General features: G+C 38.3%; 1 protein-coding gene across 2 annotated transcripts in view; it reads right to left on the bottom strand.

Moving 5' to 3' along the window:
• Window positions 1–242: 242 nt before the first annotated feature.
• The window catches only part of CHD7 (chromodomain helicase DNA binding protein 7), a 92,439-nt gene continuing 65,177 nt past the window's right edge, over window positions 243–27,504 (bottom strand). The window contains exons 14-37 of one of the 2 annotated variants that reach the window (XM_009995538.1): window positions 27,230–27,485; window positions 22,650–22,860; window positions 21,982–22,177; window positions 21,591–21,758; window positions 20,756–20,935; window positions 20,355–20,465; window positions 20,065–20,270; window positions 18,891–19,090; window positions 18,148–18,307; window positions 15,045–15,134; window positions 12,043–12,146; window positions 10,614–10,743; window positions 10,260–10,332; window positions 9,983–10,042; window positions 9,036–9,262; window positions 8,690–8,898; window positions 7,873–8,550; window positions 7,305–7,465; window positions 5,417–5,644; window positions 4,763–5,206; window positions 4,022–4,243; window positions 3,459–3,599; window positions 2,879–2,983; window positions 243–2,159 (exon numbers count right to left, since the gene is read on the bottom strand). In XM_009995538.1, the coding sequence (XP_009993840.1) occupies window positions 1,203–2,159; window positions 2,879–2,983; window positions 3,459–3,599; window positions 4,022–4,243; window positions 4,763–5,206; window positions 5,417–5,644; window positions 7,305–7,465; window positions 7,873–8,550; window positions 8,690–8,898; window positions 9,036–9,262; window positions 9,983–10,042; window positions 10,260–10,332; window positions 10,614–10,743; window positions 12,043–12,146; window positions 15,045–15,134; window positions 18,148–18,307; window positions 18,891–19,090; window positions 20,065–20,270; window positions 20,355–20,465; window positions 20,756–20,935; window positions 21,591–21,758; window positions 21,982–22,177; window positions 22,650–22,860; window positions 27,230–27,485 (5,517 nt within the window). In that variant the 3' untranslated portion in view covers window positions 243–1,202. Of the gene's footprint in view, window positions 2,160–2,878; window positions 2,984–3,458; window positions 3,600–4,021; window positions 4,244–4,762; window positions 5,207–5,416; window positions 5,645–7,304; window positions 7,466–7,872; window positions 8,551–8,689; window positions 8,899–9,035; window positions 9,265–9,982; window positions 10,043–10,259; window positions 10,333–10,613; window positions 10,744–12,042; window positions 12,147–15,044; window positions 15,135–18,147; window positions 18,308–18,890; window positions 19,091–20,064; window positions 20,271–20,354; window positions 20,466–20,755; window positions 20,936–21,590; window positions 21,759–21,981; window positions 22,178–22,649; window positions 22,861–27,229; window positions 27,486–27,504 lie in introns of both variants that reach the window. The other variant, XM_009995539.1, reaches the window with a different exon arrangement.

Here is a 27,504-nt window from a genome sequence, read left to right as displayed (position 1 = left end):
CTTTGAAGGAGTAAAGTAGGGTTTTTAGTGTGCATTTCTGCAGTTACTTAGAGTGGAAAATATGAAGGTAATTCAGGGTTTCTCTTCCTGCCTAGTCCCTTGAAGCCAATCAGTTCAGTATTTACAGCCACTAATCTATAAAGAATATAGCAGAAAAATGTTATTAAAAAAGCCACAATGCAAATACAGAAAGCGAACACCAGTTGTGATGTCCCTAAACACTACATTCTATAATTACATCTCTGCATATCATGGGTCACTTTTATTAAAAGCATCATTACTACAGTTGGCAGCAATTTACATCTTATCTTACATGATAGCAGTTTCCAAAGAAAAAAAAATAAAAAGACATCACAACAAAGAAAAACAATACATTTACAAAGTCATGTCTGTAAACTTCAAGGCTAGTTTAGAGTTGAGGTAATGCTGTTTAGCTTTGTGGCTAAAAAGTAACAAAGTCCTTTAATTTAAAAAAGGTACCTGATTTTTTTTCTTTTTTTGTTTATACCAGTGCATTACAAGATCACGAGACGATTAAACTGTAGCTTTATCCTGTAAGAACCTTCTCCACGGGTTAATTTCCAAAAGGTACTCTTCACATTCAACAGCTGCCTTATTATTGCTGCGTCTCAAGATAGAGACATTCACACTATCATGAAGATTGTCAGAGAGAGAGTGTGTGTGTGGGGGTGCGTGCGCGCGTGTGAGCGGGTGAACTCCCATACAGTCAAAATGAAGCGCGAGTACGATATGTATGGTAAATTTCATCTTGACCTTCACAGCAAAAAAAAACCCAACAAATTAAAAAAAAATTTTAAAAAATTAAATATATAACTTCATCCTTCCTTTAAGCAGCACTTCCTTCTATTAGTGCCACTTGATTACAAATTGCTGCTTAATTCATAATACCAATGGTACCAAAAGAAAAAAAAAGCAGAGCATTATGTCAATTTCCTTAAAAAGACATGATCACCTCTCAAATTTCATCTCTCCTAGGGATAATAAATAATGCACTGCACAATACTTAATGACCAAGATACCTTTTGACACATCTGTATAACATGACTTGAACTTTTTTTTTTTTGCTACACTATGTTACAGAACAGCTTATAAAAACTAAGTATGGACATTAACTGTGAGTGTAAACAGTAGGACTACCACTTGTCAAAAGTTTAAAACACTTTAACTGTAACTGGTACTGGTTATTCATCATTTTCATTGTTTTCTATTTCTTCCCCCCCATCAAGTGAGTCTAATTCTTCACCCTGTGCTATTTCATCTTCTAAAACAGAGGAATCTGCAGTTTTATCAAGGCTCTCCTCTGCGTCACTGCCTTCGAGATTTTCTTCATCTTTAAAGGCAGTTCCTTCAGTTTTGTCAGTAGCCTTCTCTTCATTGGAGCCCACTGTGTTCTGAAGTCCTGCTAGTGCTGGGAAACCGGGCAGAGTCAATCCTCCCAGTCCTGGAGGTAGAAACATAGATGGATAGAAGAGGCCAGGAGCCATGGTAGACAGCAGGAAAGGATTGAAGGCCAGAGGGTTTGTGGGCAATCCAGTGTTGGTGGTGGTGGTAGTGGTGGCAGTGGCGGCAGTAGTTGCCACAGTAGCAGCACTGACAGATCCATTCGCAGAGTCAGTAGCAGAAACAGTGTCTGTGCTTTTCTCAGAGTCTTTGTTCTCCTCTTCATTCTCATTTTTCTTCTCTTCAGCTTTTGAAGCACCATCCTCAGTCTCTCCTTGACCGGAAGCAGTAGTGGCATTTCCAGTAGTAGCTGTTATCGGGTTATTCAACAATCCGCTTAGTCCAAACATATTGGGCAATCCTGCCATCCCTGGCAACATCAGAGGCAACATGGCAGCTGGATTTTTAGCATCCCCCCCAGCAGCCGCAGCTGTTGCTAGCCCTGGTGGGAAGCCCATGAGGCCTGCAAGCTGGAGAGACTGCAGGTTCTGTAGGTTCTGGAGGCTTGTGAGGTCCATCCCAGCAAACAGGCTGTTCATTAGTAGTGGGTTGATTCCCGAAGTTGATGCTACAGCAGCAGCTGCTGCAGCTGCTTTGGCAATTTCACTTTTTGGCCTTCTTCCTCTTCTGCTTGCTCCTTCCTCCCTCACAACAGGTCCAGTGAGAAGACGGTCAAACATGGACTCTGGAACAAAACCCTGAAAAGGGGAAGTGAAAACCCAAGCTTTATTTTCAGTTAGTTTTTACACCTTTCAGCAGTTAACAGATGACGATGGAAGAAATAGAAGGGATTTCAGCATACTCCAAAAGTGGTTTTCCCACCCTGGCAAATCCTGACTAGCTAGCTACTACAGTGAACAGCAGCAGAGCATGTAAGAAAAACTGAAGAAAGCAAAGTCTCAGTTTTTGTACAGTTAAGTGCAGCAGTAAAACAAAAAACGCTGAAACTGTGGTTTCATTAAAAAAACACCCTGATATACTGCAGTTATGAGTTATACCTTTGTACTTCATACTGAATTTCAGTATAGCAGTATTTCACTAAACTGAGTATTTGAAATAAAGGATACAGTTCCGAAAACTGTTGTAAAATAAAAGACAGAAAATCCTTTTATGCTGCCTGCTACCAAGATGATAAATTCTATTTCTGTTATATGACAAATATTTTCTTAATAGTTCCTAATATATGAATACCTGTATTTATTAAGGATCATTACTTATAAGAAAAAAATAATGCAAACCCAATGCTGGAGGCTGTCTTACTGCAGCTGATTTTTTGAGTGTACTTCAATCCCATCCCGCAGCAGCCTCTTATTACCACCCACCCCCAAGCTGGGTAACTCCCATCCAGGCGCTGCAATTTCCTCAGCTCAAAACTAGCTATAATCAACAGTGAAGCATGGAATGAGAGTTAACTCACAGACTGTTTAACAATGTCAGTCCAATCTGGAGCAACAGCAAATTCAGGATTTTCTTCCAGCCATCTTGGCAAGTCCTTCATTGGAGGGGCCATAGCTCCACCCATCTAATGAAAAAGACGAGGTTAGTATTTTAAAATAAAACAATACAACAACCAAACAAGTATTTATATGGACTATTTCTATCTCTGCACTTTCCTCTTTGAAGTAAGGACTTTCAGTTCAGCCCATGGAAAGTCACATGGAAACCAGCTAATGATAGTAGAATTGAGAAGATCCCATTTAAAAAAAATATAGCCAAATTTCGCAGCTTAGGCAGGGCTAGTAATGACATTAGTATCTGATATAAGGAAAAAACACACTATATAATTTCAAAAAGTAAAAGTTATTCATTCAAGAGATTAATGTGAACGTATCAAGAGAGCAAAAAAGGAATTAAGAAAACTGGGTGGTACATTCCAGTAAGAGCAACTGCTGGTGTCAAATTATTAAACTTTTAAAAAGAAAGGTGGGAGTAGAAAACCTGCTTTCCACATGCAAAGATGTTATTAAAGACTTCCACTGAACTAACTTAATTTTTACCTTCTTTCCATTTCTCTTATTTACAACAGGTACCCTTTCTTCTCCTGTCAAGGTGTTTATATCCAGTTTATTAGGGTTTCGACATCTGTGTCGTTTTTGTTTCGGCTTCTGAAATGGGGAAAACAGCACATCTGCACTCTTCTGGAAAGAAAACATACAGCTTTTTAGTTTTTCATTTTCTTGAGAAAAATCACCAATCATGGGACCCCTTCTCACAAAAATTTTAAGAAGGGGCCAATGACTTCACCATCAGATTATCTCAGAAATATCTTTTTTCTTATCAGATGAAGAAATTCTGCAGTACTTGACACAAACACTTCTTTAACACATTGTTACATAAAAAAACCCAAACAACTTTAAGAAATGGAGAGCAACCCATAGACCCTTGTGTCACTTGAGTGTTTAGATCCTATGCTAAGTGTGGCTAAAGAGAAAACCTCTACTGAAAACCAGCAGTTACAAAATCCAATGACAATGCCCAATGTAAGGAAATTCATTTTGATGTCAGTAAATCTAACTTCTGTATTAACATAATTCAACAATGCTTTCAGACTCATACTTACTGGTACATAACTTGGCATATCTACAGTGTAAGTAGGATGCAATTTAAGCCATTCAACTAAATCCTTGTTTTTAGGAGCATCCTCTCCCACCAGTCTGGTCCCATCCTCTAGATTGATTACAGGGATGCGAGTGTCTGGGTCCAGTTGACCAGGAGATGGAATGTTCCTTGCTGGTAGGGCTTCCATATCTTCTTCAAAAGCTTTGGTCACTTCTGCATCCTCCTGAAAACATTAACATTTGTATTAATTCTCACTTCAAAGGAACAGTTACCTGAGAGAAATAATTTCAGGTACTGAAGGTAAATGCCTATGGAAATTTTGCATACACAAGCGTTAATGGGTTTTCAATATCCATACTATGTAAAGCAATACCATTGCATTAAAGAAATTTAGCATCCTTGAACATGAAAGAACATACAGCTAAAGACAGAGCAACTTTTGTGCATTTCCCTTTTCTACACAGTAAGACATGCTTAAGTCTCAAAATGTATGGGATTATAAATATATTATGTTTTGTAAAAATAAAAAGTCTTTTTGCAAATACAAGCTGCTTAACTCAGCTACTATTTGCTAGAGTAAAAACTTGATGTGAACAACATTTTGTTTGGTTCAAAAGAAGTAACAGCTCTAAACACAAAGAAAAAGCTGGTGCTATTAGGGAGAGTGTAACAACACTTCAAACTCACATTCAGAAAGTACTAGACAGAGAACAAATATGAAACAAAAAGGCTGCTTTCTTACTACAGTCAACGATGTCCGTTTGTTGCTCATAAATAACAGATCAAGCCCTTCTACATTTTTCCTCCTTCCTCTCCTCCTCTTCATGGGTGGTTCTCCATCTATTAAAGAGCCATTTAGTAGATGCCTTGTGGGTGTGCGTGAAAGACCTGCCTGCAGCAGCTCCATTTGAGTTTTAAAGGCATCAGACACGGGTGTGGAGACGTTAGGCAAGATAAACTTTGAAGTAACAGATGAAAAATTTGAGGTAGAACTTGTTGCTTCTCGTGAGGCCTTTGATAAATCTACAACCTTTTCTTGTCCATTTTCTGAGACCACCTGAGACTCACGTAACTGGGCAACCATTTCCATAAGATTTCTCCTCTTGGCAGCTCTCTCAGCCTCAATTTCAATCTTTCTTCGTCTCCTCCTCCTCTGACGTGGAACCGATAAATTGAGTGCATCTTCCTAATGAAAAAATGAGCATTTTTAAACATTATCAAAGCTACGCTGAATTTAAAATGAAAGTTAAAACACAGAACTCTGAAAACAAAGCCTTCATTTTATTCAAAGAAACACTTTGGCTTTGCTATTTAAAGAAATACTGTTTTTTTCTATTACGCAAAAGTAGCACGTGCAAGAGAACATGTTTTATGTAAGAGAAAGATGCAGCCTTGCCTTCGATAACTGAGGAGAAGCAGTGATATCTTCAGTGCCACTGACACTGGCTTGACCAACCACGGAGAGCTCTGCAAAGCTCCTTTTTTGTAGAGGGCTGTCCACAGCTGCTGGAGTATACCCAGGTATGAGCCCCTGGAAGTCAAACATCTGGCGCCTATTTACTGGCCACTTCCCTTTCAGCACTGCTTCACAGATGTTGTCTAATCGGTTGATCATTACTCGGTCCTGTGTAACGGAAAAGTAATGAACCTTCATTGCAAAAGTCACCTTTTCAACTCAGATGAGTGTAACAATATAGTTCAGCTTCCAAAGCTGAAGAAATACATTGAAAATTTGCTCTTCTTGCAGCTCAGGATGAACTATCACCTCACAAGAAGTTAATACACGGACAATTTTGTAGAATAAAACATCACTAGAGCTTAGAAGTTGCATTTATATTGGGAGGGAAAGGAGGAAGGCAAGATTTTTCTGTAAAATGTAACTAACTGAGAAATGTAATAGAAACTCACTTATTTTACATTGCAAAACTTCAGTAGTTAGCAAAATCAACAGTTAGGAAGGGAAAACCTAAACATCTGCAATCAGAATCTTAAAGCTGCAGTTCTCAAGATCCAAGAGGCTGGATCTGCAATTCTGTCCTAGGAAGTGGATCCTCATTAGCGTCACTATTAATAAAGTTCAACATTATGAAACGGGCACCAACCTGGGGACATCTAATGAATGTCAATTTTCATTCCACGCCCATTATCACTTCAAATTTCACTGAAGCGTGTACACTTAAAACCTCTAATTATGTTTATTAGTCTACTTATGCTGAATCTATACAGATGAAGGATTTTTTTTTTTTTTTACTTTTACCCTATGACTGGAGTAAGATTTTCATCCATGTTTCCAGAATACATGCTGAAAGCAAAGAAGATGAGTATAATTTGATTTTTTTTTTCCATTTCAGTATTCAAGCACATTCTATGCTAGCCTGCCTGAAGCATAGAAACTTCAGAACTATGAGAAATACTGCTGGTTAGGGAATATGAGCATCAGTTAGCTTCCTGAACAGCAAAACTGTGCAAAAGCCACTAGCAAATCTGAGCAGCTGCAACAGACCGCTTGCTTTCCCTAGGAATAAGCCTATTAAGAGCAAGGTCCGCTCACCCTGCCCCCCTCCCCCGTCCCAAACCAGATGGCCCTGTTATGGTGATTAGTAAGCTTAAGACTATTACTACTTTATTTCTCTCTCTATCCTTACTGCAAAGGAGAGTACTACATTATGTATGGATTTAGTATGAGGTTACAGTTTCATATTTTAAAAAAACATTTCATATTAGATAATTTTCTTCCTTGTTACCAAAACAAGATACAGCTTTACCCTATCTAAAACCATTGCCGATGTTCGCAAGATACCTTAATACAATTACATCTGTCAACATTACATAATGGCTTAGAACATATAGGTCACCAATACTCTTCTTTACAATCTCCTCACCCCAAAATAAAAAGGTGATCTTATGAAATCTCTATGAACACTGCAGATTGCTCTGCAGACAAATTCCGTAACTCAAAATCTTAAGCTTGCTTCCATCAATAGAGATGTGAGAGGTGTGATTCTGCTGACACTCAGTTATGGAGCCTATGAGGAACTCATGTCTATCAATAGTTTGTTGTTTTACTAAATGATACTATTTATAGTAAAGTAATTCCTTTAATTTCCTCTGATAATTTGTATGAAATTGAAGAATAAAATGCTATTCAACAAATCATTCGTAGATAAAAAGTCCCTTGCTACTAGAATTGCAAATTCACATAAAGCTCGCTGTTATTTTGCAAACACATTTTCCATATTTTATCTGTATTGAAGACAACACATGCCATTCTACCCCTAACCAACCTTAGGCCAGAACGAGAAGGCAAACGTTCTCTCATGAAGCAGCTGAACCACAGAGGTATCCCCATCTTCTATGTAGAACCCATCGCGTGTTTCGTCCCTTGCAGTACTCATGGAGGCATTGCTTTCTTCATCAAAATTCTTACCCTGAGAAACTGCGCCTGCTGAATAACAACTATGATCAGGCATTAACCACAAGTTCCCAACCACCCGATATCAACCAAACTAGATAGTTTAAGACAACCAGACTTGACACAACATTCTGAGGTATTTTTCAAGTAGTCACTACAGGGGAGCTTCAGTCTTCTGCATTTGGCACAAAGGCCATGCTTACTGGCTCAGTAAACCATCTTGGAAATCACCCCTTGTGGGGGGATACCCTGCTGATGCTGGATGGTTTTTATGAAAGCTTATCTAGCCACCCGACATGCAGAAGGGCAAAGGAAATGCTACATGTAGCCCACCCTGAGCTCCATAATGGCTCTGTGCGTGCCACTTACCAGCTGGCACAAGTTACAACAGCTGTGGGGCTGATGCTAAGCACACAGAATTGACCTGACCAACATGTTACCTTCAGGTTGGGAGGATTCTTCTGATTTATCATCATCATCCAGTTTCTCTTCTTCATCTTCTTCTGAGCCTTTCTCAGAAATAGATTTAGGCTCTACATCTGTACTCATTTCTATGTCTTTCAATTCACATTTAACAGAGCCAGGCTCAGCCTCAGCATCACAGTCCCGTTTAGTGTCCTTATCTGCAATATCTGTCTCCTCTTTGATATCTGACTTTTCTTTGGCTGCTGGATTTTCAGACACTTCAACTTTAGATTCCGTTTGTTCCGTAGTCTTTTCTTCTTGTACTGGTGTGGATGGGACAATAGGTGGTGTCTGACTGCAGCCAGCACCCAGGGGGTTTACAGAAGAGACAGTATTTGCATTACCTGTCCCTCTGTTTTGAGCAAAGTTTTTGTGAGCCTCAAGAAAAGAGAGTTCAGGATCATTAAGAATGTGATAATCTGTCCTGCTGACTCCATGTTTAGCAGCACCAATCAGCAGGTCTTTGTCATGTTTACCACACTCCCACCACTCTGGCAGGTCCAAGCTTGGTTGGCAAAGCTTTAGCCTCTCGCCCAGCTGCGGGTGATGGAGAACCTGCTCACGGATTTTCCGCAACAGTTCTATGCGATACAAAGTTCTAGAAGCGCGCTCTTCTGTGATCGGCTCAATCAGAGTGGAAAGATCAGGCGGTTCTGCAACAACACCAATTCGTACTGTTTTAACATCAATTAAATATACGCCCACTTTGAAATCATTAAGCCTGGGCACAAAGCTTCAACAGTCCCCCTGTCTCAGAAGTAATATTGATTTCTACAGTCAGTTAAAACTTACCATCATCCGGTTTGACTGGCATTCGGCACACTCGTCTACACATATTCACAAAGCCATTAAAATACTTCTCCAAGCTTTCATCGGACTTTTTATCAAGTCTGGCAAATGCTCTGAATTGATTCCAGTCAAATTGATGTTTTACAGGATCAAAAATAATTCCAAAAGTAGATACCACACGATAGAAATCGGCTTCTTCTCTTCTTGTCCATCTAGTCAAGGAAGAAGCAAAAGAAGTGAGGCCACTGCTCCAAAACCCCCTTCATTCTCTCTTTCAAAACACAAGAGCAGTGCTGGTAACACAGAAGCTCCAATAAGATTTAAACAAAGATATCGCTAAGAAACTCACTTTTGTCGTTTTTCAGTTATGATAGCTTCCCTTTCTGCTTCTAGTGCCCTCACTTCTTCCCGAGGCCGACGCCTCCTGCGGTCAGTCTTCATTAGTGCCTCTTGCCTCATTTGTTGCCTTTTATAGCTGCGCTGATAGGCAGTAATGAGGCGGCGCAGACGGGTAGTCAGGGTTGAAGTGTTGGGCCAGTAGAGTTGGCCTAACTCAGCATTGCTTTCACCGTGCTTGTCTAGAGAATAGAGAAGTATTTGTGAACTGCAAAACCAAAAGTAAATATTTCAAAGTTTCTATGCCTAGAACTGGATTCCTGTTTTATCAGATAAGAATATATGCCTCATTAATACTGGTGCATAACAAATTAGAAACAGGATAACTACATTGGTTGGAGATAAAAAACAGAATCAAACCATCCAACTCTAAGAACTCAGAAATGCTTGTGAAGTGTTTAGAGATAACCATCAAGCGTTATTATTCAATGTTATGAATGCAAATATATCATGAATACAGTAAGTATTTAAATTAAGGCAATGCATCTTTAAATATATTACTAAGAAGATAATTTTGCCTCTGAGTAAACACCTACATTTGTGATTTCCCACTTCATTATTCTCACGTAAACCTGGCAATTTTCCTGCATACTGAGGAACCAACGTCCCTCTAACTTCCAAGATTATCTCAGCAGAAACGTCAATGCCTGCATTTTGAAACATCCGGTCTTTATCATCACAATTTCGTACTATGTAATAAGAAACCCAGAAAGCCATAATGTGGATTATTCAAAGACTGTAAGTAATTGTTTTGAATGATGCGAAACATGAAGAGATTTAGCAGTAAAGGGTTTACTGTGGTGTTTTCCCAGAACACCACCTATCCCCTTATGTGGTAATATAAAAGTCCACTTTTCAGTAAATGGTCCATTTTTGCCTTTTGAATTTCTTTGTTATAATCTTACTTGGGTGTATTTCTATGGATTCCTCTTTGTCTTCTGGAGGTGAGTTTGCAAATTCCTTGGGGAAAAGACAGAAGTTATTTTAGCTTTCAGTTTTGACCATATGTTATCATTTCAAGAGAAAAATATGCAATCTCAAACACAGCAGCACACAATCTTTGTAAGGTGTGTTTTATACGGTAGCTATCAAACTTAAGAACTGCATATTTAGAGAAATATGGAAAATCAATAATCATTTTATGTATTTGAAATCACAGAAAGTTGGAAGTTCTTACATCAATTTCATCCTTGAAAGGAGTTCTGGTTGGCTTATATTCCGGATCTTCGTCCTCTCTGTCAAAGTCACCACTATAAAATATTTAAAAGAAGTATTTTCTAGCAATATATTGGTCTTTGAGAGGGGGCTGATTTTCAGGACAAAAGCAAAAAAGCTACAAAAGCCATCAGTACAGTGTACCAAGTTACACATTTATATTTCACGCTCAACTGTTACAACAATTATATGTACTTTTTACATCATATGATCACTTCAGATCCTCAGGCAAGATGCAAGCAAAATATGACATATGAACTGGTGCCAACATATACAATGCTGATAAAGTTTATTAATTTTCTCATGTCCTCCTTACCCATCACCGCCATCTGCTAACATGTCTGTCCCTCTCTGTTCAGCAGCTATGGCCTTCGCATCAGGCATGCCAACCCGTTCCAGAAAGCACAGTGCTGGATCAGCTCTCATAGAATTGTACTTCTCATAACCTGCATGCAGAGCACGAGACACTTTTATTTTTAAAGATATGAACAACTGTGAATACATGTATTTATTTTTAAATTAAAAAAAAGAAAAAATAAGCAGCTGTCACCGTGCTGGGAACAACCACTTCATTCGTGTAATGAAATTTCTGCATCAACAAATAGTAGATATTGAAGGAAACATTACCTTATAAAGACATTAAATTGAAAATCAAAATCTTTCACAAGTGAAAACCTTCTTTAAGTTTCCTATATGACTTTCACAGTGGTTCTCCACATTCAGTACTCCTGAATGGAAACGTGCAGATGCAAATGGAAGCACACACATACGCACACATTTTCTATGGCTACAGCCCTGCTGGAACCCTCAGTGTAGGCTGCAAAAATGCTGTATACATGGGTTATACGTAAGGCCAACGAACCTGTCTTATTAGGTTTAGGATGATGCATGTCAGTAAGATGACACTGTTCCCTCTATGGTTTTCAAACTGCTGTTTGCTTTTTTACTGCCCAAGTTGACTAGATGGAAAATGGCAGATCCCAACAGTGCACTGCAGGAAAATGATTTTTAGACTAGACTTGCCTCAGCTGAGCCCACAAAACAGAGCTGCTGTACATAGGCAGAACAGCACAATTCAATTAGGATTTGTACTACAACACACTGCTCCTAACTGCTGTAGAGCCTCAAGCCAAACTGTAATCATGAAAGGTTTTATAAGCCATCATTCTCCCCTTTAGTCAGGCTGGGCTGCTGAGAATACCTCTGCGACCTCCAGAGAATTGGGATTATAATCAGGAATCGCTCACTGTATATATCATGCCAGCTCTGCATCCCCAGCCTTTCAAAGTTAACAAGGCTGCATCCCACTCAAGGGAGCCGGGAGTTCTCAACACTGACATTTGTGAAATATTGCTTGGAACAAAGCCCAGGAGGCACTTGTACAGATTAATAGCAGAGGTTAAGCCCACCGTCCACTTTGACACTGGTTGGCAGTTAGCAAGCGAAGCAGTGCTGGAAGCAAAGTTTATGGAGATCTATCTTACTATTTGGCTATTATTTAAACAAATATGGTTTTGTTTTATTTACAGCCAAGAAAGTAATGTTTTCTTCTCAAATGTTCTGCAAACATTTAAAAACAGCATCTGATATTTACAGCTCATATTAGGTTTTTAATGCAGGCAAGAAAAAAAGGGAGATACAAGCCAACAGTTCTTTGGAACAATACTTGTTAATATTATGACTGAACAGTCCTACACACAGAAAGCTTTACAACCGAATTTTGTTCAGAGTGAGACATCACTTACCGTGTTTAAATACTCCAATTAAAAGGGATTTATCCGCCTCCTTATCCCACCAGTCTGCAGGAACTTCGGCATGGAATGGCTCAGGTATCCATACATCTACTTCACTGTGAAGACAGCATTATATACTTCTCAAAGGGATTACTGAACAAAGATGTTTTTAAAGAAAAAAGTGGTTCATGTTCTGCAAGTATAAACTGCAAGAGGGGACAACCCCCAAACCCAATACAGAAACTGAAATACCTTAAAAAAATATGATGGTTAAAAAAACCCAAACCAAACCAATAACAAAAAAACCCCAAACAAACAGAAAAAAAACCAACAACAACAACAAAAAAACAAACACAAGAAAAATCCTGAACATTAGGCTATTTTGAGAGTGGAATGCCAATGATTACCCAAATACAATTTACTTAAGCTCTTATTATATTTTTTTTAAAAATTGAGATAAAATCACCCTTCAAAATTTACAGAACTGCAAATCTACTTCTGTAATTTCCCACATCATTTCCTCCCCCCCCCAAAATCACTCCCTGATCTTGATAAAATAAGGCTGCTTGAGAGCAGACATTTAAGAGACAAAGTGTGACAACCTTTAAAAGCTGCGTGATAGTACGTGTACTTTATAAAAGCCAGCGTCATAAGGCAAAAAATAAACCTGCACTTGCACTAACCTTGAGTCAGCACCCTCTAAGATCTTGTCTGCTTGGTCCCCTATAACTTCTTGTCGCAGATAGTAGAGCATGCGGACACGCAGCAGGACCCTGGAGAGGAAGGCAGAGGGGGGAAAAAGTTCTTAACTTCAGGACTGTTTGCCAACAGTGGCTTTTGGCAGCTGCTGCTGTTCATCCATCATCCTGCCAAGGCTGATTAGCCATGCTGTATGGTAGGCTTGAAGCGTGACAGATGGTGGCACATAATCACCTCTGTGTGGTGCTTTCTGCTGGCTTCCAACAGGCCTGCCTGGCAACCGCTTACACTGCACAGAGAGGGACCCAGCTCAGCCCGGCCCCGGCGCATTTCATTTAGTTCTACCTAGTGCAGCTTGTGAAGTTTAGACACGTACTCTACCACTGCCTCTGAAGTATTGAAGCAAGTTTGTAAACAACTGAGCAGATGGCTTTCAGTAACTGTTCTGCTTCATTATCTCATAAAATTTCCTCAGCTGCTGCCTTAATACCATTTTTGGAAGCACATCAGAAGTTGTAGGAATAAACGAGATATAAAATCTGGTTTTACTACCTTACAATAAACCCTCAATATGGAATGTCAGGTTTTTCAGATTATACAACTTTTTGCTTCTGAGAATGGGGGAAAAAAATAATCCCCCCATTTCCCTTGGGAGATATTAACTATTTTTGCTCTTTATAGTTCAAACTGCTATTTAATTTTACCTGTGCACAACCTAACTGCTACAAGGAAGTGAAAAACCTTCATTGCCTGTTTATTTTTCCTCATCTCTGCAATACTACAATGGTTTTTAGAAGGGCTGTCTGGTGTTGTGGTCACACTGGAAGCTGGCAGCAGAGAGAATGGCAGACTCTGGCTTTTCAAGGAGACTAGAAAAGAGGTCATCTCTGTAGAAAAAGTATCTACCTGAAAATAATCCTGCTCTTCTACGTTTACTCAATTCAGGGCACCCCCTGCTGCCCGGTTCAGTAAAATCACTACCAGCAAAAATGGAGATGATTTCAGCCTGCCCTTTCACTGTACCCAAATCCACCAAGGAAACCGTTGAATTTCTGCTGCTCCTCAAACAGCAAAGGTGACCAAGGAAGCAGTAATCTCATCACCCACTTGCATGAAAAATTTAGACCATCACCAGTTCTGAGAGCTCCTCATTAGAGCTCTGATGCCACCTGAGCAACATTCGGTTTTACACGTTATTCAAGCAAACCTCGTAAGAGCAGGGATTTGAATGAAGGTCATGTCTGCAATTCAAAACATGTCAGACGTGCTTCTTTTTGTATACATGATAACTGGGACCAGTAAGGTGTCCCTGCTCTCTGTGTGGCTATGTAAATAAGCCATTGACGGTCTCTATCATCTTCGTATTAAGCAATAACAGCTGTAGCATCCAGCCAAAGAAGAAGAGCAGGAAAAAAACCCAACGTCAACCAAAAACCAGAGATCTTTGCACCTTTCAGGAGTCCTATGCATTAAAACAGCATACACATTACAGAAGGACAAGAAGATGAGTTCTTAATAAAGCCAATTGCTACTGCTGCCTTTTGAAGGAAATTATTCTGATTATTAAGTGCCTTCAACCTCTGTTTGATTTTATCTCGACTAAACAGATTGCTTCTACAATTCACTTAAGTCCTGGTGAATCTGGCAAGTGAAGGAAAAAGACAGCAACTGAAAACATTCTTCCACATTTTTCAGTCTTCCCAATCCTCATAATTGCTCTACTGTATTACTACGATATATTATTGCAATATCTTAAAAATGAATTGAAATCTCATCTGCAAACTGATATAACAAGTACTGAGGACATGTTACCAGGGATATTAAAATGTCACAGGAAATAATTTAATTATTTTAAGAGCAAGTGACATATAATAACAGATCTGAGTAACAGTTTAGAAAAAAATCAGAAAGCAGTTTATTTGGATGTGCACTTGCTAACGTAATTCTATGAGTATGTTTTCATCAGTTGAGAATTAAGCTTGGTTAGCACTTGGAAACCAGCTAATAAACCCTTTAAATGCCTCTCCTCCTTCACACCACACCCCCTATTGACAGGCCACAGGTACTTTTCAAATCAATAATTTCTTTTCAACAAACAGTATTAGTAAGACACACTATATATTAAAACCACAGCAGTAATGATAACTTTTCAGTAACACCACATTACTTCTGTATGGTATGTATACAATGAAGAGACCAACTTTAAAAAGAGACAAAACCAAAAGTGTGACAACCTTTAAAAGCTGCGTGATAGTACGTGTACTTTATAAAAGCCAGCGTCATAAGGCAAAAAATAAACCTGCACTTGCACTAACCTTGAGTCAGCACCCTCTAAGATCTTGTCTGCTTGGTCCCCTATAACTTCTTGTCGCAGATAGTAGAGCATGCGGACACGCAGCAGGACCCTGGAGAGGAAGGCAGAGGGGGGAAAAAGTTCTTAACTTCAGGACTGTTTGCCAACAGTGGCTTTTGGCAGCTGCTGCTGTTCATCCATCATCCTGCCAAGGCTGATTAGCCATGCTGTATGGTAGGCTTGAAGCGTGACAGATGGTGGCACATAATCACCTCTGTGTGGTGCTTTCTGCTGGCTTCCAACAGGCCTGCCTGGCAACCGCTTACACTGCACAGAGAGGGACCCAGCTCAGCCCGGCCCCGGCGCATTTCATTTAGTTCTACCTAGTGCAGCTTGTGAAGTTTAGACACGTACTCTACCACTGCCTCTGAAGTATTGAAGCAAGTTTGTAAACAACTGAGCAGATGGCTTTCAGTAACTGTTCTGCTTCATTATCTCATAAAATTTCCTCAGCTGCTGCCTTAATACCATTTTTGGAAGCACATCAGAAGTTGTAGGAATAAACGAGATATAAAATCTGGTTTTACTACCTTACAATAAACCCTCAATATGGAATGTCAGGTTTTTCAGATTATACAACTTTTTGCTTCTGAGAATGGGGGAAAAAAATAATCCCCCCATTTCCCTTGGGAGATATTAACTATTTTTGCTCTTTATAGTTCAAACTGCTATTTAATTTTACCTGTGCACAACCTAACTGCTACAAGGAAGTGAAAAACCTTCATTGCCTGTTTATTTTTCCTCATCTCTGCAATACTACAATGGTTTTTAGAAGGGCTGTCTGGTGTTGTGGTCACACTGGAAGCTGGCAGCAGAGAGAATGGCAGACTCTGGCTTTTCAAGGAGACTAGAAAAGAGGTCATCTCTGTAGAAAAAGTATCTACCTGAAAATAATCCTGCTCTTCTACGTTTACTCAATTCAGGGCACCCCCTGCTGCCCGGTTCAGTAAAATCACTACCAGCAAAAATGGAGATGATTTCAGCCTGCCCTTTCACTGTACCCAAATCCACCAAGGAATTTCTGCTGCTCCTCAAACAGCAAAGGTGACCAAGGAAGCAGTAATCTCATCACCCACTTGCATGAAAAATTTAGACCATCACCAGTTCTGAGAGCTCCTCATTAGAGCTCTGATGCCACCTGAGCAACATTCGGTTTTACACGTTATTCAAGCAAACCTCGTAAGAGCAGGGATTTGAATGAAGGTCATGTCTGCAATTCAAAACATGTCAGACGTGCTTCTTTTTGTATACATGATAACTGGGACCAGTAAGGTGTCCCTGCTCTCTGTGTGGCTATGTAAATAAGCCATTGACGGTCTCTATCATCTTCGTATTAAGCAATAACAGCTGTAGCATCCAGCCAAAGAAGAAGAGCAGGAAAAAAACCCAACGTCAACCAAAAACCAGAGATCTTTGCACCTTTCAGGAGTCCTATGCATTAAAACAGCATACACATTACAGAAGGACAAGAAGATGAGTTCTTAATAAAGCCAATTGCTACTGCTGCCTTTTGAAGGAAATTATTCTGATTATTAAGTGCCTTCAACCTCTGTTTGATTTTATCTCGACTAAACAGATTGCTTCTACAATTCACTTAAGTCCTGGTGAATCTGGCAAGTGAAGGAAAAAGACAGCAACTGAAAACATTCTTCCACATTTTTCAGTCTTCCCAATCCTCATAATTGCTCTACTGTATTACTACGATATATTATTGCAATATCTTAAAAATGAATTGAAATCTCATCTGCAAACTGATATAACAAGTACTGAGGACATGTTACCAGGGATATTAAAATGTCACAGGAAATAATTTAATTATTTTAAGAGCAAGTGACATATAATAACAGATCTGAGTAACAGTTTAGAAAAAAATCAGAAAGCAGTTTATTTGGATGTGCACTTGCTAACGTAATTCTATGAGTATGTTTTCATCAGTTGAGAATTAAGCTTGGTTAGCACTTGGAAACCAGCTAATAAACCCTTTAAATGCCTCTCCTCCTTCACACCACACCCCCTATTGACAGGCCACAGGTACTTTTCAAATCAATAATTTCTTTTCAACAAACAGTATTAGTAAGACACACTATATATTAAAACCACAGCAGTAATGATAACTTTTCAGTAACACCACATTACTTCTGTATGGTATGTATACAATGAAGAGACCAACTTTAAAAAGAGGACAAAACCAAACACCTCCAAACCCAAAATCAAAACAACCTCCCCCACAACCCCAGAACAAGATATTTTTGGGACAAGGTTAGGTTCAGTGTCTGTGATGAAGAATATAGTAAGCAAAACTGAGATGAAGAACCAGGAGAGAGTGGAAGGAAACTGACTAAAGTATTACAAAACAAATGCTAGAAGAATGTAAGAGGCACTTAAGAGACATTCATACAACAATAAAGCAACATACCATCCAAATCAAAACACAATGGCATTTATTCCCAAAGGCTTTCAGTTTATTTACAAGTCTGCAGTTTCAAAAATCGTATCAGGGCGCTGATTCAGGTAAGAGAGCTTGGTTAGAAATTTTAACTCAAACAAATGAGAAAAGAAATGTTCTGTGCAACGTGAAGACCAAAAAAAAAATTGAAGAGACAGACCCACCCATAGGTGAATTACTACATTAAACTGGATATTTAAGTTCACCTACAGAACAGAAATTTAAGGACATCAGCCTGAGAGACCGCACAAGAAGGGTAAGAAACAAACAGCTTTTGTTTAAAGATAGCTGATTGTCAAGAGAAAAAGACCCAGTGTAGGGATATTGTCTTCCCTTTGTATGGTAAAAAGAGTAACCTCATCTGATTCCATTCTTATTTAGGAAGTAGGAAACAATTTTCTTCATAATTGTGTTTTAAATGCTGCTCACTCATAAAAGAGCTTACAGAAGCACCGAGATATCTGTTAAGATGATTATTCTCAAATTAAGAAGTAATAATGGCCTTTACATCCTATTAAATGGCCCTGTGTCCTATTAAAATTTCCAAAAGAAGTTGCAGACCTTTAAAAAGCATGTAGTAAAAAAACCCCCTCTGTATGGAATACTTATTAATACTTACTTATTACAGTGATGTTTGAGGTGTTTCCTATAGCTGTCCTCTTGAAATAATACATCTGGATTACAGGTTGTGAGCCAATCGGCATCCTGCAGCATTGGCTGTGAACTCTGGGCTTTTACTTTCTTGCCTTTCCTCCCTCTGGGCACTGGTGCAGACAACCCTATGTAAAACCCCAATATTTCTTACACAATCTGAATAGAAAAGCACTCTACCCCAAACTCCATTACAAACATACATTGAAAGCTAAGCCTCCATACTAGATTTATTCCTATGTGGGCAACACAGCTATCAAACACTGAACAGCAACGTAACTCAGAAAATTGCAAATAACAAAATCAACCAAAACTTTAATGTTAATTTAGGTGTGAAGAATTAAAAAATTCAGAGAGCTAGCCAGAAAATAGTGTTATATAAATATTTCTTGTAAAAACTCTCATGAATCTGAATGACCGTAATGAAACTAGCTTTCTGATTTATGGGAATTTGAAAGAGGTTAACTCCAGCAGTAGGTGCCACTTAAAAATTACACTAGAATATTTAAGGGAAAGAGCACTGCATTCTATAAAGTGTCTGAGGGACACTTCCCCTTTAAGTACAGACCAAGTCAAAGCCCACCTTACTCATAAAATCTGACAAGATCCTACGACATGTCAGAATGGCTATAGTTTAAACTAAATACAAAGCATGACTGAAGCAATTCTTTCCTATTTACTAGCATCATTATTTGATTGTGGTAGACATACCGGAATGATTAACCAAAGCTCGAGTTTGCCCATCTGCAGTTGGAGTGATCAGATCCCAGATGAAACTTTTGATATTTTCATCCCCTTTGTAATGATTAAGACAATATACCAGGATAGTCCGGCAGATGGTTTCCACATCTTGTTCTGTTAGCTGACGTTTATAGCGCCCATGTGAGAGGATGTCAGTCCACCGACCCCAGCTGAAAGGAAAATATGTTCAATACAACAGCCAGGGTGCTGGTATTTTAATTTGTGACTTTCACTTTAACTCCTGGTACCAAGTAAGTTGGGACCTCCTGTGTTAGCACTAATGCATTTTGCATTTGCAGGTTACATCAGGGAATCCAACCCCCAGTACCAAGGAGTTAAGAATGTTTATTTTACAGAACAGGCAGTAAGTTCACTGCTCGTAAAGCTGCAATTGAACTACACTCAAAATAATAAAGTACACATGTTTAACTCTGATAGTCCCAGTAAGCTATGAATAAGAAATTAAACTAATTCCTACAATTGTGGGATTTGCATGCAGCATGATTCTTATTTTGATCCTGAAATTCATGATTAGAAATTGTTGTAAACAACTTCCTAAAATAAAGACAGTCATTCTGAAGCCCACCATGTTACTAGTCAAATATAGCTACTTGCTTGCAAAGAGATAAAATTCAAATTTGTCAAACCAATGGGGAAAAATATAAGGTATCTAATAGCTAAATTTAAGTGCTACTTTTCAATTTAAGTGGTGCCAAAATGCCAAAGCCTATGTTGAAAACCTCTAGATTGACTGATTTTACAACCACACTGTTTTTTACAAATACACTTTGTTACTCTCCACACTTCAAAAAGAGATTAAACCTTGATTAACTCAGGAGTTCTTTACACTACAAGAAACCAGGAACAAATATTCTGTCATCAAGAAACTACTTATCTTACCAGTAAGCTCACAGCCATCTGTAAGACACTCAAGACAGTTTAAACTAAATAACACATATATAAGCAACTTACATACATAGCAACTTAAAATCTCATAAGCATGTAGACAGCATAATGAGGTAAACATTACACAATAGAGATTATGCCAGTGTGTCCAAGAGAAGGGTGATTTATTCACGTTATATCATTTCCATATTTTCAATTCTTTAGCCACAATCAGCATATTTAATCTGTATATCCTTACCCATAAACCAACAAGTTCTTCTCCACCCTGAAACATTCACTTCTTGCATAACCCTGTGATTTGTCCTGAAGCCTACGGGGCTTTGTGCTAGGCTTTTCTTCAGAGTCACTTTCCAGGTCTGAAAACTCCATCAGTTCATCCTCTTTGACTGCACTGTAGAGCCTGGTTTGCTTTCTTACTCTTGGTGTATCAATAACTAGGTTATTCTAAAATGGAAGTGAAAATGTAAAAATTGAGGAGGGGGAAAATCTTCAATTTAATTGTACTAGGAAGAAACATACAGCACTTACCCTTCCATTTAAAGCATCGATATCCAGCTCAGCTTTCTTTGCCCACTTCTGCCAAAAATTGGGGTCATCCAGGGAAATATCTGTCCTGTTCCCAGATGCAACAAAACTAGCCTAGTAAATGTGAAAACACATGCATTGGTTTCTTAACTGTATGCTACAAAGAATACCTATTTTCATTGGTAAATATAATACTAAGGACTTACAAAGTGGTAGTTTCAAGAAAGAAAAAAGGGAAAACCTGAAAGCTATCATGACTGGAAATACAACTATGCCAACATTCATGAGGAAAATTTCCGAGACAAGTACATTGAAAAACTAAACAGACACAGAAGGCAATTTAACACTACTTCCATCTATCCTCGTTACATTTCATTAATTTTCCTCTGAATGTCAATGCACACCTTTGCAAACGTTGAGCCTTTTCCTTCAGATTCAATAGTAATTGTGTGTGTTCGCCTTAAAAGAATCTGATCAATATCTTCTTCACAAAACTTAGACCCTTCATCTTCCTCATCCATCAGAGCACCGTATGCCCCCTTTCGAAGAAGATCTTCTATTTCTTTCTTAGAAAGCTGTTGCACCTGTAACATGCAAGAGAGCATTTGCGTTTTTTTTCTTCACATCAGCCAATGTGTACATCTGACAGCATAATCAGACAGATTGTCTGCTCTTATTTAGCATTTCAAGAACTGAAACTCTAAGATAATGTGGTGCTGGTCAATTAAACATTCATGCTGCAGTTGCCTTTAAAGAAGAATACGAACAACAAAATTCTTAGGGTGAAGTTATATGAGTGGTTTCAACTATTTAATAATTCATGGTCACTGAATCCCTTTACTTTAGGTCTGCTGAACTCCTCCTGGAAGCAGATTTAACTTACTAACCTGACAAAAAGTTAAAGCAAAAGAAGGCCAAGGCAAAAAAGTTACACCAGAAAAAGGTGACCAGAAGAACTCCAAGAACTGCCAGGGTCTACACAATGTAAAGGGTGGAATGATGAGAACACAGAAGGATTGAGGGAACTTGATTCTACCTGCCCTCTTTTGGCACTAAGTGAGCCATTAGATAGGCCAAGCCAATTCATGTAGCCTTGCCCTTCATTAACCCTACTTTAAAATACATGCTGTTTTCCATCTGAAAACCACTGTTCTCCAGCCAAAATGCAAGAAAGCAAGGAAAAGCGTTACACATTCATAGCCATTTGTTGAACATACACATTAATATATTAATTCTCACCCCATTTGTAGCATTTTCTCTTCCACTCATAGATTGCAGCACAGCCTTATCAAGGCCAAGCTTCAAGCTAGCTTTGTCGAACATTTCCCTTTCATAAGAATTCCTTGTTATCAACCTGTAAATTTTCACTGATTTGCTCTGTCCTATTCTGTGACATCGTGCTTGAGCCTGATGAAACAAAGACAGATAAACTCAGATACACGTGACAAAAAAACCCCAACTAAATAACCGATACAGAGAACTTTTTTTAAAAGTTACTGCTTTCAATGTAAGTAATAATCTTTATGCTTCTATGAGAGGAACAACAGATAATTTCTTTTGTAGGTGAAGAAAATTTCACAGCAAAAAGGCAAGGAAAAATTTTCAATAAAATAATCTCTTGTAATATTACCTGGAGGTCATTTTGGGGGTTCCAGTCTGAATCAAAAATGATGCAGGTATCAGCAGCAGTAAGATTAATGCCCAAACCTCCTGCTCTTGTACACAGCAGGAAAACAAACCTATCAGAATCAGGTCTTGAAAACCTGTCAATAGCTGCCTGACGCAAGTTGCCTCTTACTCGGCCATCAATTCGTTCATATGGGTACCTAAAATAAAGATGCATTTTAAGGATAACTCTTACTGCAATGGCATTGTTTCTTTGTAAGAATACACAACTTAGAAAAAAATTACAACAGGCTATGATAGGGTCAAAAGAACTACAACGAACTCTGTGACTGTTCCTGGATCTTTTGGTATAGAACAGACTTTCACTCCTAGGAATAAAATAAGCATTCAGGCTTAAGCTAAAGAACTCCAGAGCCACTGAAACATTTACCTGAGTAGTAAACTAAGAGGTTTAAAGCTCTCCATGTGAGGTCACTTTATATTCACCCAAAACAAAAATCTCAGTACTTGCAACTTACACCTATGCTTTTCCTTTTAGTCACAGCACTACAGAAAATACTGTAAAGTGTTAGAATTTCATCCTTTCTCAAAAGGAATTACTCTCAGGTTAAATACTGCGGCCACTGAGGAAAGCACAGTTTATTTAGAATTATATTATATTGTTGCTCTCACCGTCTTTGAATGAGGTAGTCTTCCAGTATGTCCAAGCAGCGCACCATCTGGGAAAAGATAAGCACCCTGTGGCCACCAGCCTTCAGTTTTGGCAGCAGCTTGTCAATCAGTACTAGCTTGCCAGCAGCCTGGATCATTGCCTGGAGCTGAAAATCTGGAGAGTCGGCATTGTGTGTTTCTTTAAACTCTTCCAAAATTTTCTCTTCAGCACCTGCAAAGATTGGACAGCAATACATGAACATTGCAAAGGGTTTTATTAATAAACAATGAGCTCACCTTCAATACCCTATAGAAACTGTAGGAATGTTTAAAGCTTTATGTGAATAAATATTTATAAAAAATATTAAGCTTAAATTTAAAGCAAACATATACATAAATAAAGAATAAATATGAAGTAACATTGAGCATTCTTTTGTGTTGTTTTACTTTCCTCTTTTAAACAGGAGTAAACCTTTCCCTAAATAAACTCATACAACTACTTCAGGAACAAAATTTCATGAAAAATTAAGCAGAAAGACAACAAAGCAAACCATATTCCAAGTAATCATACGGATTTTCTGTCCTTTTTAAAATGCAACACTGAAGAAAAAAAAATCTTATTTTCACAGGAAAATACAAAAAATACAAATCACATTTGATGTCTATGCCTCTAAAACCAAAACCAGGATTAAACACACACATGACCTGGACCTCCTCCTTCCATTATTAATTATAGAATCAAAATCCAAACAACAAAAAAATTAATTTTTTTGGGGGGGAAAGAAATAGCTGTGAAGTTACTATTCTGCCTTCTATTTAGTTTTCTTTTCTCTACTAAATACCTTTTTTTGTTCAGTTTGATCAAGGTATCCAACGCACACATTCTTTGCAGAAATAGTCCAACACTCCCTTTGCCTATGAACGATACACACAACAGCAAGTATTTCCTAGACTGCTCATTACCTGAAGACTACACACCAAGTTCCAAGTTTTCTCTTCAGCCTCTCTTATGCCTCTATTCCATTTTTTATGTCACTTCTCCAAATGGTGGACTATTCCAAGAATTATCAGATTACTATTCTTGGCTATGTAAAAGGTTTGGAATCTTCCTTCTAAGCTCATTTCCCATGCAAATAACCCCTTTTTTTGAGCTGTCTTTTTCAGTCCTTCTGTTTGGCCGCTTTTTTGTTGTAGGGTTTTTTTTAATAAAATGTACTTTGTAAAGTATTTCTGGTTTGTATCATGCTCAGCTTCAACACTACTTTTGAGTAACACAAGGAAAGGTGGGGGAAGGGGGAAGAACAGCTTACTGCCAGGCTTCTGCTGAGCATCTCTCTTATATACCAGTTCTAACTAGCTGCCTGTAAACAAACAAGCAAACACACCCTCCCCTGTGTGACTGCTGGTTCAGTGCCTATTGTAATTTGGTGTCTTAAGTAGACACCACCCTAAGCAGGCTGTCTGACAGCTTCATATTACTCAATACACTTGCACTACTAGCTTTTACTGAACTAACAGACTCAAAATGTGACCACACTGGAAATTAGTTTTACATCCCTGAATTTTCCTTATGTGGCTTCCATACTCAAAGCAGTACCAATTCTAATGGTTTGCATGTAAGAAAAATAAACCACGGGAAATTAGTACAATCAGACACACATTCAATTTCCCTTCAATAGCATCACTTCCCATTTTGTAAAACAGGCAGAATTTCATCTTGGATTTTGTACTGAGCTTATATAGCTGGCTGTCAAGTAGTTAATAAAACAGTAATTTCAGTCATCTTTCGTGGCTACATCATTTATTTCTTACTCAACTGTGATATCCAAATTTAAGTTTCACTACTATGAAGTAAACCAATATGCAAACTTAGCACCTGCAAAAGCAAACAACCTCACCGCAACAAACCCACAAACAGATCTAACGAACAGTGAGTTTTCAGTATCAGGGTTTGGTCTCAGCAAGATCCACTTTCCTAAGTGACCATACCCACCAAAAAACTTGTTCTTTCAATAGCCCCATCTTAGCTAAACCCTGTAAATACTGCCCTCTTCTTCATTTCTATTTCATTTGCAATTAAGTGATGAACACTGGGTAGCCTGTTACCTAAAAGTTACTTGATGTACGCATGGGTCTGTAACACTAGTTCCTGTCTTACTCGATTTTTAGTAGGGGATGAAAGGAATCTATTGGAATGTGTGCTTGCTCCATCAGGGAAACCTCCACTTCTACTCCTAACTAGGAGAGGCTTCTAGGGCTCAAGAAGGCATAAGGAACAGAATATGGAACCTTTTCAATGTTTAACACTGTAGGATGTTTCAGTACAGAGGCACTCCCTACTGCTGGCTCTTGGAGGGTGAGGAATGACATATAAATACTTGAGAATGGTTGCTAGGGAAAAAACAAGGTGTGCACCTCTAAGAAAACCAACAGACAGTGCTTTGCCCAACTTGATTGGAGAACACACAAAATGCAGTCACTTCCTCTAGAATTCTACTCAAAGATAGTCTCAGCAGACCACAATTCTCATCTCCACAGAACAATTTACCAATCAACAGATCAATTTTTAAAAAAAAGCACTCCATATTCAACTCCTGCCATACTACTTCCATCATATAACTTCTATGGCTCTTAACCAAAGATTATCTAGAAGACTTGCTTGCAACTTTTATGTGAAACAAAACATACACTGTTCTACTGGAATATTAAAATACACAGGCAGTATTGCTGGCTCACAAAATCTGTAAAGAATTTTCTGAAAGAAAACGAGAAGGATTCAGAGGTATCTTTATAAAAGCAGTTAAGACTTGAGAACTTGCTACCACAACAACATATAATTCCTTAGGAGAACAGTATGCAACACCATGTGCCAGCACTGCAAGACCTTGGTAGAACCAAAATGAACCCGTGCTATCACTTGCAGTACAAAGATGTTAATTTTTGATCGACAAAACAAAACCTCAGGCTCAGACAACTACAGGATGTAAGAGTTTTTTCTATGTGGTTCTAAAATACAGCTCATTTTGTTCCATCCTTCACAATAATAATAATCTGGATTTATTTATTTTTCCCTCCCATCAAATCTGACTGCTTGACCCATCTGCCACATTGCTGCATGACACCAAACAAGTCCAAATGTTCAGAGTCACAAAAATGTTACAAAGGCAAAAGCACTCAAGAGACAATCTCACCTCCCTTAATTAGGGTTAAGATAAAGTAATAAAAAAATACTTTGAATTTTCTATATAGCCACTTGGACTTCAGCAGTCCCTAACAGACACTAAATTATAAAAGACTTGCAAGGAAAAAAAATCACTGCTTTAGACAACACTGCAAGCACTACACATGAACTGTACTTAACAAAGCAGCAAAACATTAATTTTATTTCTTTTAGCAAACAGAAAATAAATAAAAATAAGGGCAAGCAACTTTGCTGAAAACAAAGAAATATAAAAAGCAACAAGTTCAGAAGCTCATAACCTGGACATCCGGAACTGTTTTCAGAAGAACTTGTATACATAACGGGTTAACATAAAACAAAGACCAATCAAATAAACAAACAAAAACCGTACCAGAACCACAAAGCTAATTTACTGTACGCTCATCTGTAGAAAATGAGCAGCTCACCAGCATGGCTGGGTTGAAGTACTTGCGAGTCACCCTCTATCAAGTCTTTAGAATGATGACTTGCGCATGAAATAAAATTAGATGTCATTTCATGAATCAGTTTAAGCATTTTTCCCCACATTAGAAAATGTCAAGAAAAACCACAAGCACTGCAATATGGCAGCCATACAACAGAAAAGTGAAATCACATACAGATCTTGAACTAAGCTGTCTTTCACAGTGAACTTTATTACCAGCATGAAACTAACTATAGCATACATCATATACAGGAAGAATTAGGAACTGGGAAACAAGAAAGTAATAGAATTGCAACCCTTTAGAGAAGCTTGTGTTATATCCTCAGAGAAGATTTGATGTGATCATCACATATAGTTTAGCATACTTCAAACAGCTATAGCTAGCTGGCTCATCATATAGCACCTGCCTTAGATAATCCTGATCTAAAACCAGTACCATCACAGAGAAAGAGTCTAATCTGAGAGTCAAACAAATCTGACTACTTCAATTAGAAAAAATCACTGACAATATATGGCCATAAAAGCATACCTGATCATAATTTCTTATCCCACAACTTTTTTTGAGAAATTTTAAGTTACTATTTCATAGCTGCTATTTATTTTCTTTCCATAGATATTAACTATAACTCTGAAGAAAAATTGCCATATTTATGTCAGCATCCAATAACTTGTATGATAACTGAAATCTTATTTGTCAGAAATTACATAAAGTAAAACTTGGTAATACTGACACTAACTATGTCAGGGCTAGGGAGCCTTGGAAAAAAAGCAGCACACATGTCTTCAAAAGCAATGCTGCCCCAACTAGCAGATATCCATACCCAAGCAAACCTAAAAGGTTATCTGACTTTTCTACTGAAAAGACATGAATAAGTAAGACAGACTAGATTATAATTTCTAATTTATTGAACTTCCCTACAATCATTTTTCAACTTTGGAGAAAAACAGAAGGCCTACCATTAATAAGGTACGGATGATTGCAGCATTTTCTTAATTCCATCATAGTGTTTAGAAGATTAGGTACGTTTGCCTGACCTCCACCCTTGGAAAGAAATGTGAAATTCTTTTCAAGAATAGCCCGATAGTATTTCTTCTGAATATTTGTCAGCTCAACTTCAATGATGGTTTCCTCTTTGGGGGCCAGATTCTTTTCTACATCCTCTTTGAGACGTCTCAGCATCATTGGCTTCAAAATAGCTTGGAGTTTTTGCACCTAGAAAATAAGAAATAGC

The sequence above is a fragment of the Chaetura pelagica genome, unplaced genomic scaffold, assembly GCF_000747805.2.
Source record: "Chaetura pelagica isolate M959 unplaced genomic scaffold, ChaPel_1.0 scaffold83, whole genome shotgun sequence".
Lineage (NCBI taxonomy): Eukaryota > Metazoa > Chordata > Aves > Apodiformes > Apodidae > Chaetura > Chaetura pelagica.
The sequence above is the reverse complement of the archived record's forward strand: the minus strand, read 5'-3'. Positions and strand labels throughout refer to the sequence as shown.